The sequence below is a fragment of the Coregonus clupeaformis genome, chromosome 22, assembly GCF_020615455.1.
Source record: "Coregonus clupeaformis isolate EN_2021a chromosome 22, ASM2061545v1, whole genome shotgun sequence".
NCBI lineage: Eukaryota > Metazoa > Chordata > Actinopteri > Salmoniformes > Salmonidae > Coregonus > Coregonus clupeaformis.
In genome coordinates this window covers 3533959-3552071 of record NC_059213.1, presented here as the reverse complement: position 1 = coordinate 3552071, position 18113 = coordinate 3533959, and the positions used below count along the sequence as shown (strand labels likewise).

Below are 18113 nucleotides of genomic sequence, written 5' to 3'. Positions count from 1 at the left end.
ATCAAAGGGACGATGGACGGGGCCATGTACCGTCAAATCTTGGGTGAGAACCTCCTTCCCTCAGCCAGGGCATTGAAAATGGGTCGTGGATGGGTATTCCAGCATGACAATGACCCAAAACACATGGCCAAGGCAACAAAGGAGTGGCTCAAGAAGAAGCACATTAAGGTCCTGGAGTGGCCTAGCCAATCTCCAGACCTTAATCCCATAGAAAATCTGTGGAGGGAGCTGAAGGTTCAAGTTGCCAAACGTCAGCCTCGAAACCTTAATGACTTGGAGAAGATCTGCAAAGAGGAGTGGGACAAAATCCCTCCTGAGATGTGTGCAAACCTGGTGGCCAACTACAAGAAACGTCTGACCTCTGTGATTGCCAACAAGGGTTTTGCCACCAAGTACTAAGTCATGTTTTGCAGAGGGGTCAAATACTTATTTCCCTCATTAAAATGCAAATCAATTTATAACATTTTTGACATGCATTTGGGAGTAGATTGCAGGGGTAGTGTGTAATAAGTATCAAATCATGGATGTGCAACTCGTCTACAAGCACCAGCAATTCTCCCTCCTCAGGTTTCTCATACAGTTTTATTTAAAACATTTATTTTATTATTTTTACAATTTCTAGAACCACATACATTTTGTTGGATACTTGAATTAGTAGTCAAAGTGCATTTCTGAAGGGATTATGTTACATTTGTCTTTTGTGTGGGTTTAAATTGTTGATATTTAAAAAAAAATTGCAGGATATTGTGTAGGTCGGTTATAGTTGTACTGTGAAAGAAACTATCCTGTTAAAAAATAAATTCTCCAGAAATAAGACTTGCTTCCCTTTCGCCTTCCTTCATGAAAATCAGTGTCTCTTTCAGTCGACTCCAAACAGGGTCAAATGCAAGCTCTTCTTGACCTGAACTTGACCAAATGTTTATTCCGTTTGTTAGGTTTCTACCAGCATGTTACATGTGCAACAAGAGGAAATAAAACTCTAGACCACCTTTACTCCACACACAGAGACGCGTACAAAGCTCTCCCTCGCCCTCCATTTGGAAATTCTGATCATAATTATATCCTCCCGATTCCTGCTTACAAGCAAAAACTAAAGCAGGAAGTACCAGTAACTCGCTCCATACGGAAGTGGTCAGATGAGGCAGATGCTAAACTACAGGACTGTTTTGCTAGCACAGACTGGAATATGTTCCGGGACTCATCTGATGGCATTGAGGAGTATACCACATCAGTCACCGGCTTCATCAATAAGTGCATCGATGACGTTGTCCCCACAGTGACCGTAGGTATATACCCCAGACCACCATTGTACCCAAGAACACCAAGGTAACCTGCCTAAATGACTACCGACCCGTAGCACTCACGTCTGTAGCCATGAAGTGCTTTGAAAGGATGGTCATGGCTCACATCAACACTATCATCACAGAAACTAGACCTAGTCCAATTTGCATACCACAGATCCACAGATGACGCAATCTCTATTGCACTCAACACTGCACTTTCCCACCTGGACAAAAGGAACACCTACGTGAGAATGCTGTTCATTGACTACAGCTCAGAGTTCAACACCATAGTGCCCTCAAAGCTCATCACTAAGTTATGGACCCTGGGACTAAACACCTCCCTCTGCAACTGGATCCTGGACTTCCTGACGGGCCGCCCCCAGGTGGTAAGGGTAGGTAACAACACATCTGCCACGCTGATCCTCAACACGGGGGCCCCTCAGGGGTGCGTGCTTAGTCCCCTCCTGTACTCCCTGTTCAGACCTGGAAGTGTGGTGCCAGGAAAACAACCTCTCCCTCAACGTGATCAAGACAAAGGAGATGATCGTGGGCTACATGAAAAGGAGGGCCGATCACGCCCCCATTCTCATCGACGGGGCTGTAGTGGAGCAGGTTGAGAGCTTCAAGTTCCTTGGTGTCATGGTCCAAACACACCAAGATAGTCGTGAAGAGGGCACGACAACGCCTATTCCCCCTCAGGAGACTGAAAATATTTGACATGGAACACCTGAAGGAACACCTACGTGGGTCCTCAGATCCTCAAAAAGTTATACAGCTGCACCATCGAGAGCATCCTGACTTGTTGCATCACCGCCTGGTACGGCAACTGCTCGGCCTCCGACCGCAAGGCACTACAGAGGGTAGTGCGTACGGCCCAGTACATCACTGGGACCAAGCTTCCTGCCATCCAGAACCTCTAACCCAGGCGGTGTCAGAGGAAGGCCCTACAAATTGCCAAAGACTCCAGCCACCCTAGTCATAGACTGTTCTCTCTGCTACCGCACGGCAAGCGGTACCGGAGCGCCAAGTCTAGGTCCAAAAGGCTTCTGAACAGCTTCTACCCCCAAGCCATAAGACTGCTGAACAGCTAATCAAATGGCTACCCGGAATATTTGCATTGACCCCCATTGACTCGGTACCGGTACCACCTGTATATAGCCTCGTTATTGTTATTTTATTGTTGCTCTTTTATTTTTTACTTTAGTTTATTTAGTAAATATTTTTTCTTAACTCTTATTTTTCTTAAAACTGCATTGTTGGCTAGGGGCTTGTAAGTAAGTATTTCACGGTAAGGTCTACACCTGTTGTATTCGGTGCATGTGACAAATAACATTTTATTTTATTTTATTTATATTAGGCTATGTGAGCAGTAATAGACCTACAGTCGGTGTCCAGATTTCAGTTTCCATTTAACCCATCTGAACAGTACAGTTCCCTTGACATGCCATGTTTGAAGACCCCATCTTGTGACTGTCAAATTTGTATAGCGCATCACAATTATCATACATAACATATTTCCCTTCTTTTTATTTTCAACTCTCCATTTTGCAGCTTTTCTCTTATTGAATTACACTTCGACATTGTCCCTTTTGTCTCAGTGGATCGACGTTAACTTTTTCTGCCCAAGTTTCCAAAATCATGTGGAAATTGGCGTGTATTTGGCGCACGTACAGTTAGGCCCAAGCTTAGACTTAACATGCTGACCACACCACCCGCGTCGTGTGCCTGAGCGTTGCAAAATAAATGTACACATACATGTTATTCAATCATTGCACCCACACTGCACGCGCGCGTCAACGAGCGTCTGCGTAGCCAGGCGCTAAAATATAACTTGTTTCTATTTGTGACGCTTGAAGTGCTGCAAGTCCCACCTTTCCCATCTCCTCATTGGTTTTTAGGAGCATATACCCACGTGGATGATTGAAAGATGAACTGAGGTCCACACTCCAGTCCAGTTGACGGTGGTAATGCACCTTAAAGTTGGTTGCCAACTGCCATATAAAGTCCAAAGAAGAAGAAGCCTGAAAGAGGAGAGATTACTAGAAACTAACTCGGTTGACCCTTTTATCTGTGGATTAATTGTCGGAGTAGGGGACCTTATGCATTTCAGGTAAAATAACAACCCAATGTTTATATCCCAGGACAAATTAGCTAGCAACAGCAATCTAGCTTGCTAAATTGCCATAAATGTTTAATGCTTTTCGGCCTGTCCCCAAATTAATATAGTTGGCTCAGAGTTTGTTTTGATACGCATGCGTGTGGTCAGCATGTTATGCACTAACGGCAGATAAAAATAATGAAAGAAAAACCTCAGTGTAGCCTATAGATCTTCAATTCTGACCAGTTTCCCAGTCCCTACCGATGAAAAACATCCCCACAGCATGATGCTGACACAACCATGCTTCACTGTGGGGATTCTCGTTCTCGTGGTGATGAGAGGTGTTGGGTTTGCGCCAGACATAGCGTTTTCCTTGATGGCCAAAAAACTCAATTTTAGTCTCATCTGATCAGAGTACCTTCTTCCATATGTTTGGGGAGTCTCCCACATGCCTTTTGGCAAACAACAAATGTGTTTGCTTATTTTTGACCTGTTTGGAGAGCTCCTTGTCCTTCATGGTGCCGCTTGCTTGGTGGTGCCCCTTGCTTAGTGGTGTTGCAGACTCTAGGGCCTTTCAGAACAGTTGTATATATACTGAGATTATGTGACAGATCATGTGACACTTAGATTGCACACAGGTGGACTTTATTTAACTAACTACAGTTGAAGTCGGAAGTTTACATACAACTTAGCTAAATACATTTAAACTCAGTTTTTCACAACTCCTGACATTTAATCCTAGTAAAAATTCCCTGTTTTAGGTCAGTTGGATCACCACTTTATTTTAAGACTGTGAAATAATAATATAGAGAATGATTTATTTCATCACATTCCCAGTGGGTCAGAAGTTTAGATACACTCAATTAGTATTTGGTAGCAATGCCTTTAAATTGTTTAACTTGGGTCAAACGTTTCGGGTAGCCTTCCACAAGCTTCCCACAATAAGTTGGGTGAATTTTGGCCCATTCCTCCTGACAGAGCTGGTGTAACGGAGTCAGGTTTGTAGGCCTCCTTGCTCGCACATGCTTTTTCAGTTCTGCCCACAAATGTTCTATAGGATTGAGGTCAGGGCTTTGTGATGGCCACTCCAATACCTTGACTTTGTTGTCCTTAAGCCATTTTGCCACACCTTTGGACGTATGCTTGGGGTCATTGTCCATTTGGAAGAGCAGTTTGCGACCAAGCTTTAACTTCCTGACTGATGTCTTGAGATGTTGCTTCAATATATCCAAATAATTTCCTTCCTCATTAAATTTACATTTACGTCATTTAGCAGACGCTCTTATCCAGAGCCAGTGGGATAACCACTTTACAATGTTTTTTTTAGAACATTGCTTCTTAAGAAGCATTTCAAGGTCCTGGAGTGGCCTAGCCAGTCTCCAGATCTCAACCCCATAGAAAATCTTTGGAGGGAGTTGAAAGTCCGTGTTGCCCAGCGACAGCCCCAAAACATCACTGCTCTAGACGAGATCTGCATGGAGGAATGGGCCAAAATACCAGCAACAGTGTGTGAAAACCTTGTGAAGACTTACAGAAAACGTTTGACCTGTGCCATTGCCAAAAAAGGGTATATAACAAAGTATTGAGAAACTTTTGTTATTGACCAAATACTTATTTTCCACCATAATTTGCAAATAAATTCATAAAAAATCCTATAATGTGATTTTCTGGATATTTTTTTCTCATTTTGTCTGTCATAGTTGACATGTACCTATGATGAAAATTACATGCCTCTCTCATCTTTTTAAGTGGGAGAACTTGCACAATTGGTGGCTGACTAAATCCTTTTTTCCCCCGCTGGATGCACGCACCAGTTTTCCGTTATTCCTTTTTTTGAATTTTTTGAAACAAGTTATTTTTTCATTACACTTCACCAATTAGGACTATTTTGTGTATGTCCATTACATGAAATCCAAATAAAAATCAATTTAAATTACAGGTTGTAATGCAACAAAATACGAAAAATGCCAAAGGGGATGAATACTTTTGCAAGGCACTGCACATGTCAAAGTAATTAGGCATACCATGTAAATCAATTATTATATTGTCATTTTAAAGTAGGACCGTTTTTTTTATATTTACATAGTCCATATCACTAAAGGACAGTATTAAAAAGTTATTTGCAAAAATCCATAAAAATGCATGGAGTTTTTATGGATTTTTGCAAATAACTTTTTAATACTGTCCTTTAGTGATATGGTTGTCCATTTGGAAAAATTGATGTATTACCTTTGACCATAAGCTGTCTCTGTACAACATGATTATATCATGTCCTCATTTTTAAAATCACTGAGCAAAGGTCTGCTGAACGCAAACTTTAATGTTGTGAAAATTCTGTGCAACTTCTGTGCAACTTCTGGCACGCGTTTACTGTGAACACTGAGGCTGTACCCACTATAAGTTAGTTTTAACAGTGGTCAAGTAGGCTACTGTGGCTATTTGATCATAATGTAGGCCTAACACGCGCACATTGATCATGTCTATTTTAAACTAATGTTAGTTCTATTGACTCTGCTCCATTGTCATAGAAACGGTACCATCCTTAATAATTTCATGTCCTCACATTTTGTCTAGTCAGTACGACCTGTTGTCTTCAGAAAATAAAAGTACACACAAATTAGAGTTTTTTAAATAAAAAATATATGCCATTTAGCAGACGCTTTAATCCAAAGCGATTTACAGTCATGTGTGCATACATTTTTACGTATGGGTGGTCCTGGGGATCGAACCCACTACCCTGGTGTTACAAGCGCCATGCTCTACCAATTGAGCTACAGAGGACCACAAAGTTTTTTAGTTTGTACAATTATTTCACCCTTATTTCACCTGGTAAATCACCATGTAACTGTTGTTTTTATTTTACCTTTATTTTACCATAAGACATACTGAGACTTAGGTCTCTTTTTCAAATGTGCCCTGCACAATACAACACAAATATACACATTATACACAAAATATACATATATATACACATTAAAATACAAAAACACAATCATGGGAAGCACAAGTAAAACATCACAAATCACCCAGAAAAACAAATAATTACCCAATCAATACTGAACGTTACAAGAATATTAAGATGAAATGTATTTAGAATTTTGTTCCAGCAATATGGTGCATTAAAACTAAAAGCAGATTTACCTAGCTCGGTGGAGACCCTAGGAACCTCAAGAGTAATCCAATCCTGTGAAGGGGTTAGGCAACTCAGGTATCTATACTGCAACAGCAAAGTTAGATAAGACGGAAGTTTATGAAATAGGGCCTTGTAAACAAAAATGGAGTAATGAAGAGCTCTACCTGTCTTTAGTGAAGTCCAGCCAAACTTTTGATAAGCCTACAGGATGCAGTGATGAGTATCAAAACTGTCACCCGTAACAAAATGTGCAATATAACCCAAACAAGGATGGGATTCAATCAGACTTGTAGACAATGTCTTTTTTAAAGGCAACGTTCCGGCTATCGCGAGGATCACATTCACATTTAAAGGTCAAGCTTGCTATAACACGGATCAGATTGAATCCCGGCCCTAAGCAAAATACCTTTCTGATTTTGATAACAAGAGGGCACTGGTACTGCTACTTGTGCCACACGAGGTTGCTGTTGCTCCAATTTCTGTGGGTTGGAGTGAAGATTACGTTTTAATGGCCACATTCCATTTCAATGCCTAGCCCCTTTTGCCCTTTGGTCTCCACAGATCTGATAGGGCTGGATACGTGAAAGCAATATGGAGGAATCCCCACTCTGCCTACTGCAGGTCTAGGAAGACCATCACCATATCGCTTACCCTTATCTAGTCCTTTCCGGTCAATAATACTATACAGGTAGAGGCAAGGACTGAAATGGGACTGGGCCCTCTTATTAGTTTAGTCATATGGTACGGTGACATCACTAACCTCCTACTGCAGTAATGGTGCTTTCAAGACAACTGGGAACTCTGAAAAAAACGAGGTCGAATCATGACGTCAGTCATCTTCAGGTAGGAGCTCTGGAAAGAGGCCTGCATTCCCGACTTGAAATTCTAAGTTGGATGACCGTTCAAAACAAATCTTACCAGTCGGAGCTCGTTTTCTTCAGAGTTTCCAGTTGTCTTGAACGGAATGAAGTTGGATGTCTGAGATTGTCCAGTTCTGAGTTCCCAATTTCCAGTTGTTTTGAACGCGACATAAGCAGCATGCTCCTTCAGTCACCAGATAGTAGTACTGGAAGGTGATTAGATTTGAGACTGCGTGCCACATCATTGACTGTGCAGTCGGGAACCAGATAGTTGCTGTGTTCAAAACAACTGGGAACTCTGAAGAAAAAAAACAGCTCCGGCTGGGAAAATTTGATTTGAACAGTCAGAATTTCCAACTCAGGAACTCGGCCCTCTTTCAAGAGCTCCGACTTTCAAACCTGAAGATCACTGACGTCATGATTTGACCTTGTATTTTTCAGAGTTCCCAGTTGGTTTGAAAGCGGCATGCTATAATATATGGGTCGCGTTCCATTTAATGAATCTGTATATTTCAGCATTCCGTCCAAATGCTGTGTGACCATTTAATTTGACAGCAAACTACCCTAGGGCTGGAATTACAACCAACCTGCACTGCAAGAAAGTCATGCCATTACTGCATCACATGAAAGTATATTTTATGATTTTTTTGTGCAGTGAAAGTCTCCCACAGTCCTAGGTTTGATTCTGCCCCAAGTTTCCAAGTAACATATTAGATGAATAGTCATACAGAGGTCTTAAAAATGTTATATTGTTGCAAACACCTAAAATGATAATTGCAGCACTTGAAGCGACCTGCTTTTGAATTTGACTAGTCAACATTGTAGAGGCTGATATATATTAATATATATTTACATATGACTGTGTACCACAGACACATAACCTAAATGTTGACACACTGTCTTGCTCTGCTGTCACAGAGGTGGTGGAGGTAGCTAGGTAAGTGCATGTGTGTGTATGAGTCTGGTGCATTGGTGCTAACAAAAGGGAGATAATAGACGAATATGTCACACTTCAGAGCAAAATATAAAAAGATTGTGAACATCCTTACAGTCTACGCTCATGATTGTGTACAAGAGCCACTTGTCTAATAAAAAGCACAGGAGGAGACCATATAGCACGTGGATATTTGAAATGTGGCAACTCCTAAATTATTTAAATAGATAGTTTTCTTTTTTGTGTGAAAAAAGTACACTTTTTAAAAATTATTATTCAAAATGATGACCTCCCAAAAACATCCTACAACTTGCTCCGGCTAGGAAGTGAACACTTTTAAGCAAATATGGTGCCAGTTGATATACAGTACAATCACTAAACTTAATGTGGCTAATTGCCTGTGAAACTGAGACAGACAGAATATGTTCTGTGAGTTGTTAATGGATAGTGCACCCAAATTACATAATTACATATTGGTTTGCTTTCCCAGTCAGCAGTCTATGGACAAGGTATGACAGCAATCCATGCTTTGGTTATGTTTACCTGGCCACTGTTTCCAAATGTTAACTTTTTAATTAGGCCTAGATTCAATCAGATCAAGCGCAAGCGTTAACCGGCGATAGCCGACACCCGCATAGCTGATGTTTTGGCTGTGTCGGAGGTGGAACTGTATTGGAGCTGTCCAATCGTTGAGCAGCTGCTCTTGTGATCATTGTCACAAAGCCACACCTGCCCCACTCGCGTTAGAAGTTCAGAACGAGAAAGTGTAGGTTATATAGAAATAATGAAGCTCAAATTGAAAATCATTTATCAAAATAATAAGGATTTCTATCAGCCTAATCGAGGTGTAGATTACAAGTTACATCAATAGGCCTTCTAGGAAAGTGCATTGTTGGACCTAAATGCAACCGTATTAGGATAAACATCTTCCCTTCATATCTGTACTATTCTAGGACTTACCTCTATTTTTTGTAACATATTGTATGAATGGGAATTCTTAACATACACTATATCTACAAAAGTATGTGGACACGCCTTCAAATGAGTTGCTGACAGGTGTATAAAATTGAGCACACAGCCATGCAATCGCCATAGACAAACATTGGCAGTAGAATGGCCTTACTGAAGAGCTCAGTGACTTTCAACGTGGCACCGTCATAGGCGCCACCTTTCCAACAAGTCAGTTCGTCAAATTTCTGCCCTGCTAGAGCTGCCCCGGTCAACTGTAAGTGCTGTCATTGTGAAGTGGAAACATCTAAGAGCAACAATGGCTCAGCCGCGAGGTGGTAGGCCACACAAGTTCACAGAACAGGACCGCCGAGTGCTGAAGCGGATAAAAAATAGTCTGTCCTCGGTCGCAACACTAACTACAGAGTTCCAAACTGCCTCTGGAATCAACGTCAGCACAAGAACTGTTCGTCGGCTGGAGTGGTGTAAAGCTCACCGCCATTGGACTCTGGAGCAGTGGAAACTGTTATAGCAGCAAAGGGGGAACTAACTCCATATTAATGGCCGTGATTTTGGAATGAGGTGTTCGACGAGCAGGTGTCCACATACCTTTGGTCATTTAGTGTATGCAGCAAAAAAAATCTTGCAATTCATACAATATGTTATGAATTTGTAATTGCTTAAGATCCTGTTAAATGTATTTAAGCACTTACAAATTGGTAACATATTGTAAGAATTAGAATGTTGTTTTTTGTTGTTGTTGCAGGATGTAACATATGATACGAAATGGATGACGTTGTACATAATTGTGCACACCTTTCGTGGACTCGTTTAGGCTTGTGAGCGCTACTTTCAAAACTACAGGCTGAAATTACACAAAACTATTATAACGCATCTTTAAGATCCTGTTCAATCTCTTTAACTAGCTGCTGCTAACCAAAAAACGATGGAAGTCAATGACATGGACAAGATCTTCAAGTTAAAAATTAATGAATTAATTACTCACCCCAACCCTGGTCATAACAACACAAACACCATGTCATCCCAATAAAGCTATGTCAACCATCATACAACTTCATGAGTTGGTTTTTATATAAATTGCATAGGTTGGAGATGTCAGCTTTATCTCAGAGCAGTTCATATTATTATGTATGTAAATCTGCAACACTCCATTTAGAATGATATGTTACGTTTTGTATGGTATTAATTTGTGGATGTCCATCATCCATTTTGTATGATATGTTACCAATAACAATTTCTATGATATGTTACGAATTGCAATTCGTACAACATGTTACAAATTTGCATTCAATTGCAATTAGTACAATATGTTACGAATTCTAATTTGTTGTGGCTAATGTTAGCTAGGTGGCTAATGCTAACATTATATAGGTGGCTAACGTTAGCTAGGCTATGGGATAAGTTTAGGGTTAGGAGTTAGCATGTTAACTAACCCTTCCCCTAACCTTAACCGTTTAATCTAAGTAGTTGAAAAGTAGCTAGAAAGTAGTTGCAAATTAGCTAAAATTGTTCATGATGAGATTCGAACACTCAACCTTTGGGTTTTGTTAGACATTCACATTTACATTACATTACATTTACGTCATTTAGCAGATGCTCTTATCCAGAGCGACTTACAGTTAGTGCATACATTATTCTTTTTAATTTTCATACCCCATGGGAATCGAACCCACAACCCTGGCGTTGCAAACGCCATGCTCTACCAACTGAGCTACCTCCCTGCCGGCCATTCCCTCCCCTACCCTGGACGACGCTGGGCCAATTGTGCGCCGCCCCATTGGTCTCCCGGTTGCGGCCGGCTACAGCAGAGCCTGGATTCGAACCAGGATCTCTAGTGGCACAGCTAGCACTGCGATGCAGTGCCTTAGACCACTGCGCCACTCGGGAGACATGTTATATACGTCTACCCATCCACCCACCCCAGCCAACCACCCTCCTTTCATTTTTGCCTTAAGTAACCTTCTGTCTAATGTAACCATACCAAACGTAACATACTGTATCATACTAATTTGAGTGTTTCGGACTTACCGTTTACTATGTTACGTCTAGTCTATGAGAGCAGGCTGCACTAACACACTTTTCAAGCATTATCCATTCATTGGACACAAGACCCCAACTGTTCTTTATTGTAATTCGAGCAGCAATAGCTGCACAGTTGAAACAGTGGGGAATATGCCCCTAAAAATGCATTCAAAACGCTGAATACAAGTACAACTTTGGATAATCGTAGAATGAATAATCCATACACGGTAGTGGGAAGTTTTATTGAAATGTCTTTTACAAAGTTGGATATTGATGTCGTTATATAGGGTCACTCGATACAAGTCCATTACTTTGTACTGAAACATTGGTGAGGAGATTAAAACCTGTACCTTGTGTGTCCTCATAAACAAATAAACAAACAAACATCACAGATGATGACCCGCACTGCAATGTCTGAAAGCAGAATTGCTCTTTGTCCCATCGTAATCATCATCATCACACTACCCAATATGCACATTTAGATACATACTGTAATGTCTTCTGCAGTTGTATAATGTTTGTGCCAATCCTTCACAGGGGTGTTTTTATTAAGGCAGCATACTTCAATGCAAGGGGGAAAAACAACATAAAAATGTAGTCAGTTTTATGATGTTCAGTCTGTACAGTAAAATAAGTAGTTGACGTTAACAATATCATTTCCATATAATGTTTTCATTGGAGGAAGTGTTGTGTTCCTATTTTGTCTACTAAACGTTATAGTTTAGTGACAGTGCACAAAAGTCCAGGTCTGCAAATAGAAACGGTAAAGCAAAGGTGCATTAAACTTGTTTATTTATCACTGATGAAGGATTAGGTAACACTTCAGATGAATGTTTGACCATAATAACGTAGTAGCTACATTATAGCTGGATTAACAAATGGTCCACTAACTATGAAAAAATAACTGTTGTAAGTGGTTTTAGCAGAGGTGTGGACCCGAGTCATGTGACTTGGACTCGAGTCAGACTCGAGTCATGAATTTGATGACTTCAGACTCGACTCGACAAAATGTACAAAGACTTGCAACTCGACTTGGACTTTAACATCAATGACTCGTGACTTGACTTGGACTTGCGCCTTATGACTCGAGAAGACTTGCTACGGGGACTTGTCATGACTTGCAAAGGCTTGCTAAGAGGACTTGAAATGACTCGAAACTAAAATGTAGGACTTTGGACTCGACTTGAGACTTGATGGCTTTGACTTTTGACTCGACTTGGGACTTGCCTCATCTTTGACTCGACTTGACTCGGGACTCGAGGGCAAAGACTTGAGACTTACTTGTGACTTGCATAACAATGACTTTGTCCCACCTCTGGGTTTTAGTGTTAGTAAATGCATTTGATTTCCCAACTTACTCGTGTAAATGAGTTCTCATATAACAAGCCTATCATGTAACCTAACTCCTTTGTCCCTCTTACTCCCTCCAACTCTACTGTTGAGTAAGTAAAGGTTAATTAAGTTTTTATTGACATATTCATGAATCCCGCGGCGCCATCAGTTAACTATTTGGTAAGGCGTCACTAATGAGTTATTGTCGTACAATATTATACATTTCCTAGGAGGGTTGCCTTTAAATGTGCTTTAAAGTGCGACGTGGTTTAAATTGAACTTAAGCCTTTTCTTACTACGTGAAAATAATGTGGTAATCTGGATCCAGTCATCTTCTTTCTCCCATGACTCCCATCCTTTAGCAGGTACTTTATTAGCTTCACTTGCCAGATGTACAGTATAGCTCTCTAATTTGCCTTGGCCAAAAGCATAGCTTACCCCAAGATGGAGTACAGTAACGTTTCCTGGAACCTTTGTCAACCGGGTATAGTCAAATCACTCTTGAGGCACACACTCACTGAAATAAATAACCCAATAACCATGCGGTCCAGGTTCTTCAGACCTAGGTTAAAAATCATTTCAAATACCTTAGTTGTGCTTGATTGAGTTTGCCTGTTGCAAAAGTCCCAAAAGTGCAAACGGCACGCTCCTGGCACACCAGGCAGGCTAACGCAAAAGCTCAAAGTATTTGAGAGATTTCAAATGGTATTTGAACCCAGATCTGGTTTTCTTACGGACTTCAAAGATTTTCAACAATCAAAAAGTATCACTTGTTCTCTAGTATAGGCTATTGTAAATGTATTTTCCAGAGGTGTGGACTCGAGTCATGTGACTTGGACTCGAGTCAGACTCGAGTCATGAATTTGATGACTTCAGACTCGACTCGACAAAATGTACAAAGACTTGCAACTCGACTTGGACTTTAACATCAATGACTCGTGACTTCACTTGGACTTGCGCCTTATGACTCGAGAAGACTTGCTACGAGGACTTGTAATGACTTGCAAAGGCTTGCTAAGAGGACTTGAAATGACTCGAAACTAAAATGTAGGACTTTGGACTCGACTTGAGACTTGATGGCTTTGACTTTTGACTCGACTTGGGACTTGCCTCATCTTTGACTCGACTTGACTCGGGACTCGAGGGCAAAGACTTGAGACTTACTTGTGACTTGCATAACAATGACTTTGTCCCACCTCTGGTATTTTCATTGCTAAATGTCTAACCTTGAACGTGGCATTGCATTCCCTTCTTTAAAAATAATTTAAATAAACGGACATATCATTCTCTCATGAACTTTGGCTAGTATAGCTTATAAGCCATGAAATAAATGTCTTTAGACAAGTTACCAGCAGTTTCACCTTAATGTTTTAATTAGTTAAGATGCCCATTAGACCTTCAGGGCTAATCATCCTAAATGATATAGGTAACGTTTAAACACAGTGCATTTTCTGATGATTGTTGCTCCCCTCACAACATTTATCTGTAAGCAGTTAGGATCAACTTCTACAAACAACGCTATTATCTATAGCTTTCTAAATGCTGCGTCTTGCCTTTGGTGAGCAAGACCATCAATAAATTAGTATAGACTAAGGAAGACTCCTGTCAATCAAATAGGTTACCAAAAGGCCAGAAATTGTTCCCGCCCCATTTCTGATAGCAGACGTCATGCTAAAGACACGTCAGGAAAACGAAACTAAGTAACTACGGCCACAGCAACTGGCTTGAATAGCAAGCCAGTTTTGTATGGTGGCTGCGAAAAAAATCTATGCTTATATTGATTAATCTACATTATCCATTATTGAATCTTTCCCTTTGTCTCCACTCCGTCTCACTGTTACTAACTTGATGATAATCTAGGATTTCACATAATCTTTTATCAAGTGTGATCCTGATCATCCATTGGCCTATAGTTACCAGACATTGATTAGTGATTGACATAGCCTTTGTGATATATGACATGGTGTGTACAAGATTATGACACCACCACATGACATCCATGAGCATGTTGATATGTCACTTGTTTTGTGTCATGACAAAAATTGAATCTTCTTGCCTTACAATCATCCCAGCGGGCAAAACTGGTTGTCCTGAGGTCAGGTTCACATTTTGTGATTTTGTGATGTCATGGTCATATTTTGTGATGTCATTAGCTACTGATTGTAAAATAATTTATTTATAGGTTTTTTAGCTACCATAAAAATATTCCTTTACCTGGTTGTATTCCGGTTATGCAGTCTTTCCCAGGCATCTTGATGTTGTTATGAAAAAGGTATCTTTAACTGATTGTAATCAGGTTATTTGACATAACTTTAACCACATTTCAACCAACATTTTTGCCCACTGGGAGGAGACTGCTGATAACTTCAAAAAAAGTGTTTCAAAGTAAAAGTGAATACAGTTGTACAATTGAATGTGTAATTCATTAATTGAGCACTATCATGCAAGATTGATAAACTTACTGTGTTTTATGGGCATCATAAATATATAAATTCCTCCAATAATACACATTGCAATTCTGCATGTGTTCCCTGTGGAGAGGGGGGGCAGTCATTAACTTAACCCCTAATGTAGCTTTGATGCATGGACTTGTTTCAGGACAATTGCTGCGTCTGAGCAGCGTTTCAAAGTGCAAGCATTTTCTGGCTCTTTTCTCAGGACTGGATTCAATCCGTATCGCCGAAGTATCGCCAAAGAATCGCAGAAGATCCTGCGTTTACAGGCATTTCGCTACACCCGCAATAACATCTGCTAAATATGTGTGTATGACCAATAAAATTTGATTTGATTTTTCAAATGTAAAGGTAATTTCCGATTGGGCCGACATATGCAGCGTTTACCGTGAATGCAGTCTCTGCAAACATATCTGAAACAAAGAGAAATGTAAAGTCCTTTCAAACCATTGCCTTTAATTGTCAATCGCGCTATAAAACAGATCTTCAGTGTTACGGATTGAATAGAGCGTTTCATATAGAAATCTTAGCACCTGTACAAGAAAAACAAATTCCAAATACACAATACTTACAGTATTGTGATACAAACAATATTGTGAATAAAGAGGCAGGACTGCAATAACTCTTCACTATTCTCTTGCAAGGTAGCCATCACTAGTCCGCATGCTCTAATATTTTGTGAGATTTTGCAATTTGCAAGACAATTTAGTAGCTGGTCAATTTCATAAAACAACACTTCATTTCAAGGAAAAACCGCAGACATAAGTTGTATAAATGCCTTGATGGCTCTGGCGATGATAGTGATAAACATGTTCAGGGAAACAAGGCGCTTTTCTGTCCTATACCCCTGGGATATATAGTTACAATTTACACCCGCTGCAACCATTTTATGGTCTATCTATGCACACTCTGGCAAACATGTTGTGAAAAGGCAAACACATCTGAAACAAACAGAAAAGTCAAGTCCTTTCAAACCAATTACAACACTCAGAGAGCCACTGATCAGCGAGGTTAACTCCTCACACACCACCAACCAGATTACAGACAGAGTGTGTGTGCTTGTGTTCAAGAGAATAAATTCTTATGACCTGAGATTATATGTTGGATAAAGAAATGTAAAATTGTTTAAATTTAGTCATAAATACCACAGAAAAGGCACATTAGTGCTCCAGGATGGAAACGTAATAATTCAACTAACAATGTAAAACAACTGTTTTCCCTTACTAAATTGTCATTATTAGTTTTAATGATTTTGTTTTGGTCATTTAAACATAAAAAAAGAATTGAGTATACATTATTGTACTTATGAATAAATTATACTGTATGGATAGAACTACAATAGCCTATTTTGCTTTGCACTACACAAATCAAAACCTCTGACATTTTGCCTTTCCACCTTCTTATCTCTTATCTCTTCCTTCATTATTTGTAATACTGTCCATCAACATCAACATACAAATAAGATAATTCTCCTGATAAATTATTTATAATTCTTGATAGAAAACATTTCATTGGACATGGATTGGAAATAACACGTAAAAGTATAGATTTTCCCAAATGTGACTCCAATCCTAAATGTATCAACATTTCTCTAATACCAACATTGAGGAATCTGGAAATCCATCTCAAAAACAAAATCAAAGTCGATATAATCCAAATCAAGATAATTCCTGATCGGCTCTCTTGTAATGGGAGACAAAATTAATCTGGTCAGGATAGTTTCGTTATTTCGTGGTTGTCAATTTGTTTGTTTGTTTTTTGCAGTGAAGTTTTTGAAGCTATGGGAACAGTCTATGGAAGCCATGCCTGTCTGGTTAACAGTCCCAGTAGTAGTTGGATTTTCTGGGGTTGGGTGAGGGAGGGTGGACGTGTGTGTGGATGGGTGAGGAGAAGGTGGGGGCACAACGTGACTCAACTTCTGCCTCCTCCACCCCCCCTATTACCCGACCCCCAATGGTCCCTACCATAACCTTAATAATCCACCTCCTCCATCTCAGGCCTTGATGTCTGTCTGTATGTCAGGTCAGACGCTGGTGATGGACGCCAGGCAGGTTGAAGACTTCTGCAGTTTCTCAGGCTGTGCGGTATGGGGGGGTTCTGGGATGGCGCGAAAGCTGAACGGCGGACCAATGCTGGTGGTGCCCATGTGGCCCGGACTCAATGCTGGATTCTGTCGTCTATTGCTGTCCATGATGCTCGACGTGTTGGAAGCCAGGCTTTCACGTGTCCTGCCACGACAGTGAGAGGGAGACACGTCCGTGGAGTAAAGAGAAGGAGAGGAGAGAAAGAGAATTAGAGGATGGGGATAACGGAGATTTACAATAAGTGGGAAGCAAACTAGCCACTGCCACCAACAGCTTTTCATTTTCTAACCAAATACCAATGCCCCACTGTTAGCATGCTTTAAAGGTCATGCCCAAATCATCTCTGAAATGGATTGTGTAGCTCTATGACTTAGTTGAAAGTTACTTTGGGATGATTTGGGCATGCAATTTACAGCATGCTAACTTGAGGACATTGTGTTTTGGTTAGAATAATATTAGCAGTTGGTGGCAAAGGCTAGTTTAAATAAACCAAAGCATGGATTGCAGTCTCTCCTTGTCCATAGACTTCTTTCAAGGTAATTTGTAAATTTGTAATTTGGCTATCCCAAACCTCATGTGTCAAACAAAAGGCCCACGGGCTGGATCGTGACACATTTCAATCTGGCCCGCGCAATGATTTGGGTTGTCAATTCATTTTGACACGCAGCCATGCACAGGCAACGTGCTGTGCACCAAAGGCAGTGCATTGCCCCACACTTCTCCTCCCAGACCCACACACACACATACACCCACGAGCCAGCCAGTGCGCTGTATCATATCATCACTAAACATTTGCAGCATCCCCAACTGTTCTCCTTAATGGCACTGATTGAATCTTCTACCAGCCCGAAAGTTTAAGCGTGTTGTAGGAACTAGGTTATTGCTGTACTACAGAAAGTGTCATATTGGTTGTCAAAAAGTTACACACGTGAGTATAAATTAGGA

General features: G+C 40.5%; 1 protein-coding gene across 3 annotated transcripts in view; it reads right to left on the bottom strand.

The window, feature by feature from the left end:
- Positions 1 to 13981: 13981 nt before the first annotated feature.
- The window catches only part of LOC121536020 (storkhead-box protein 2-like), a 59104-nt gene continuing 54972 nt past the window's right edge, over positions 13982 to 18113 (bottom strand). For all 3 annotated transcript variants that reach the window (XM_045206375.1, XM_045206377.1, XM_045206376.1), the window contains one exon: positions 13982 to 17312. In XM_045206375.1, the coding sequence (XP_045062310.1) occupies positions 17108 to 17312 (205 nt within the window). In that variant the 3' untranslated portion in view covers positions 13982 to 17107. The remainder of the gene's footprint in view (positions 17313 to 18113) is intronic.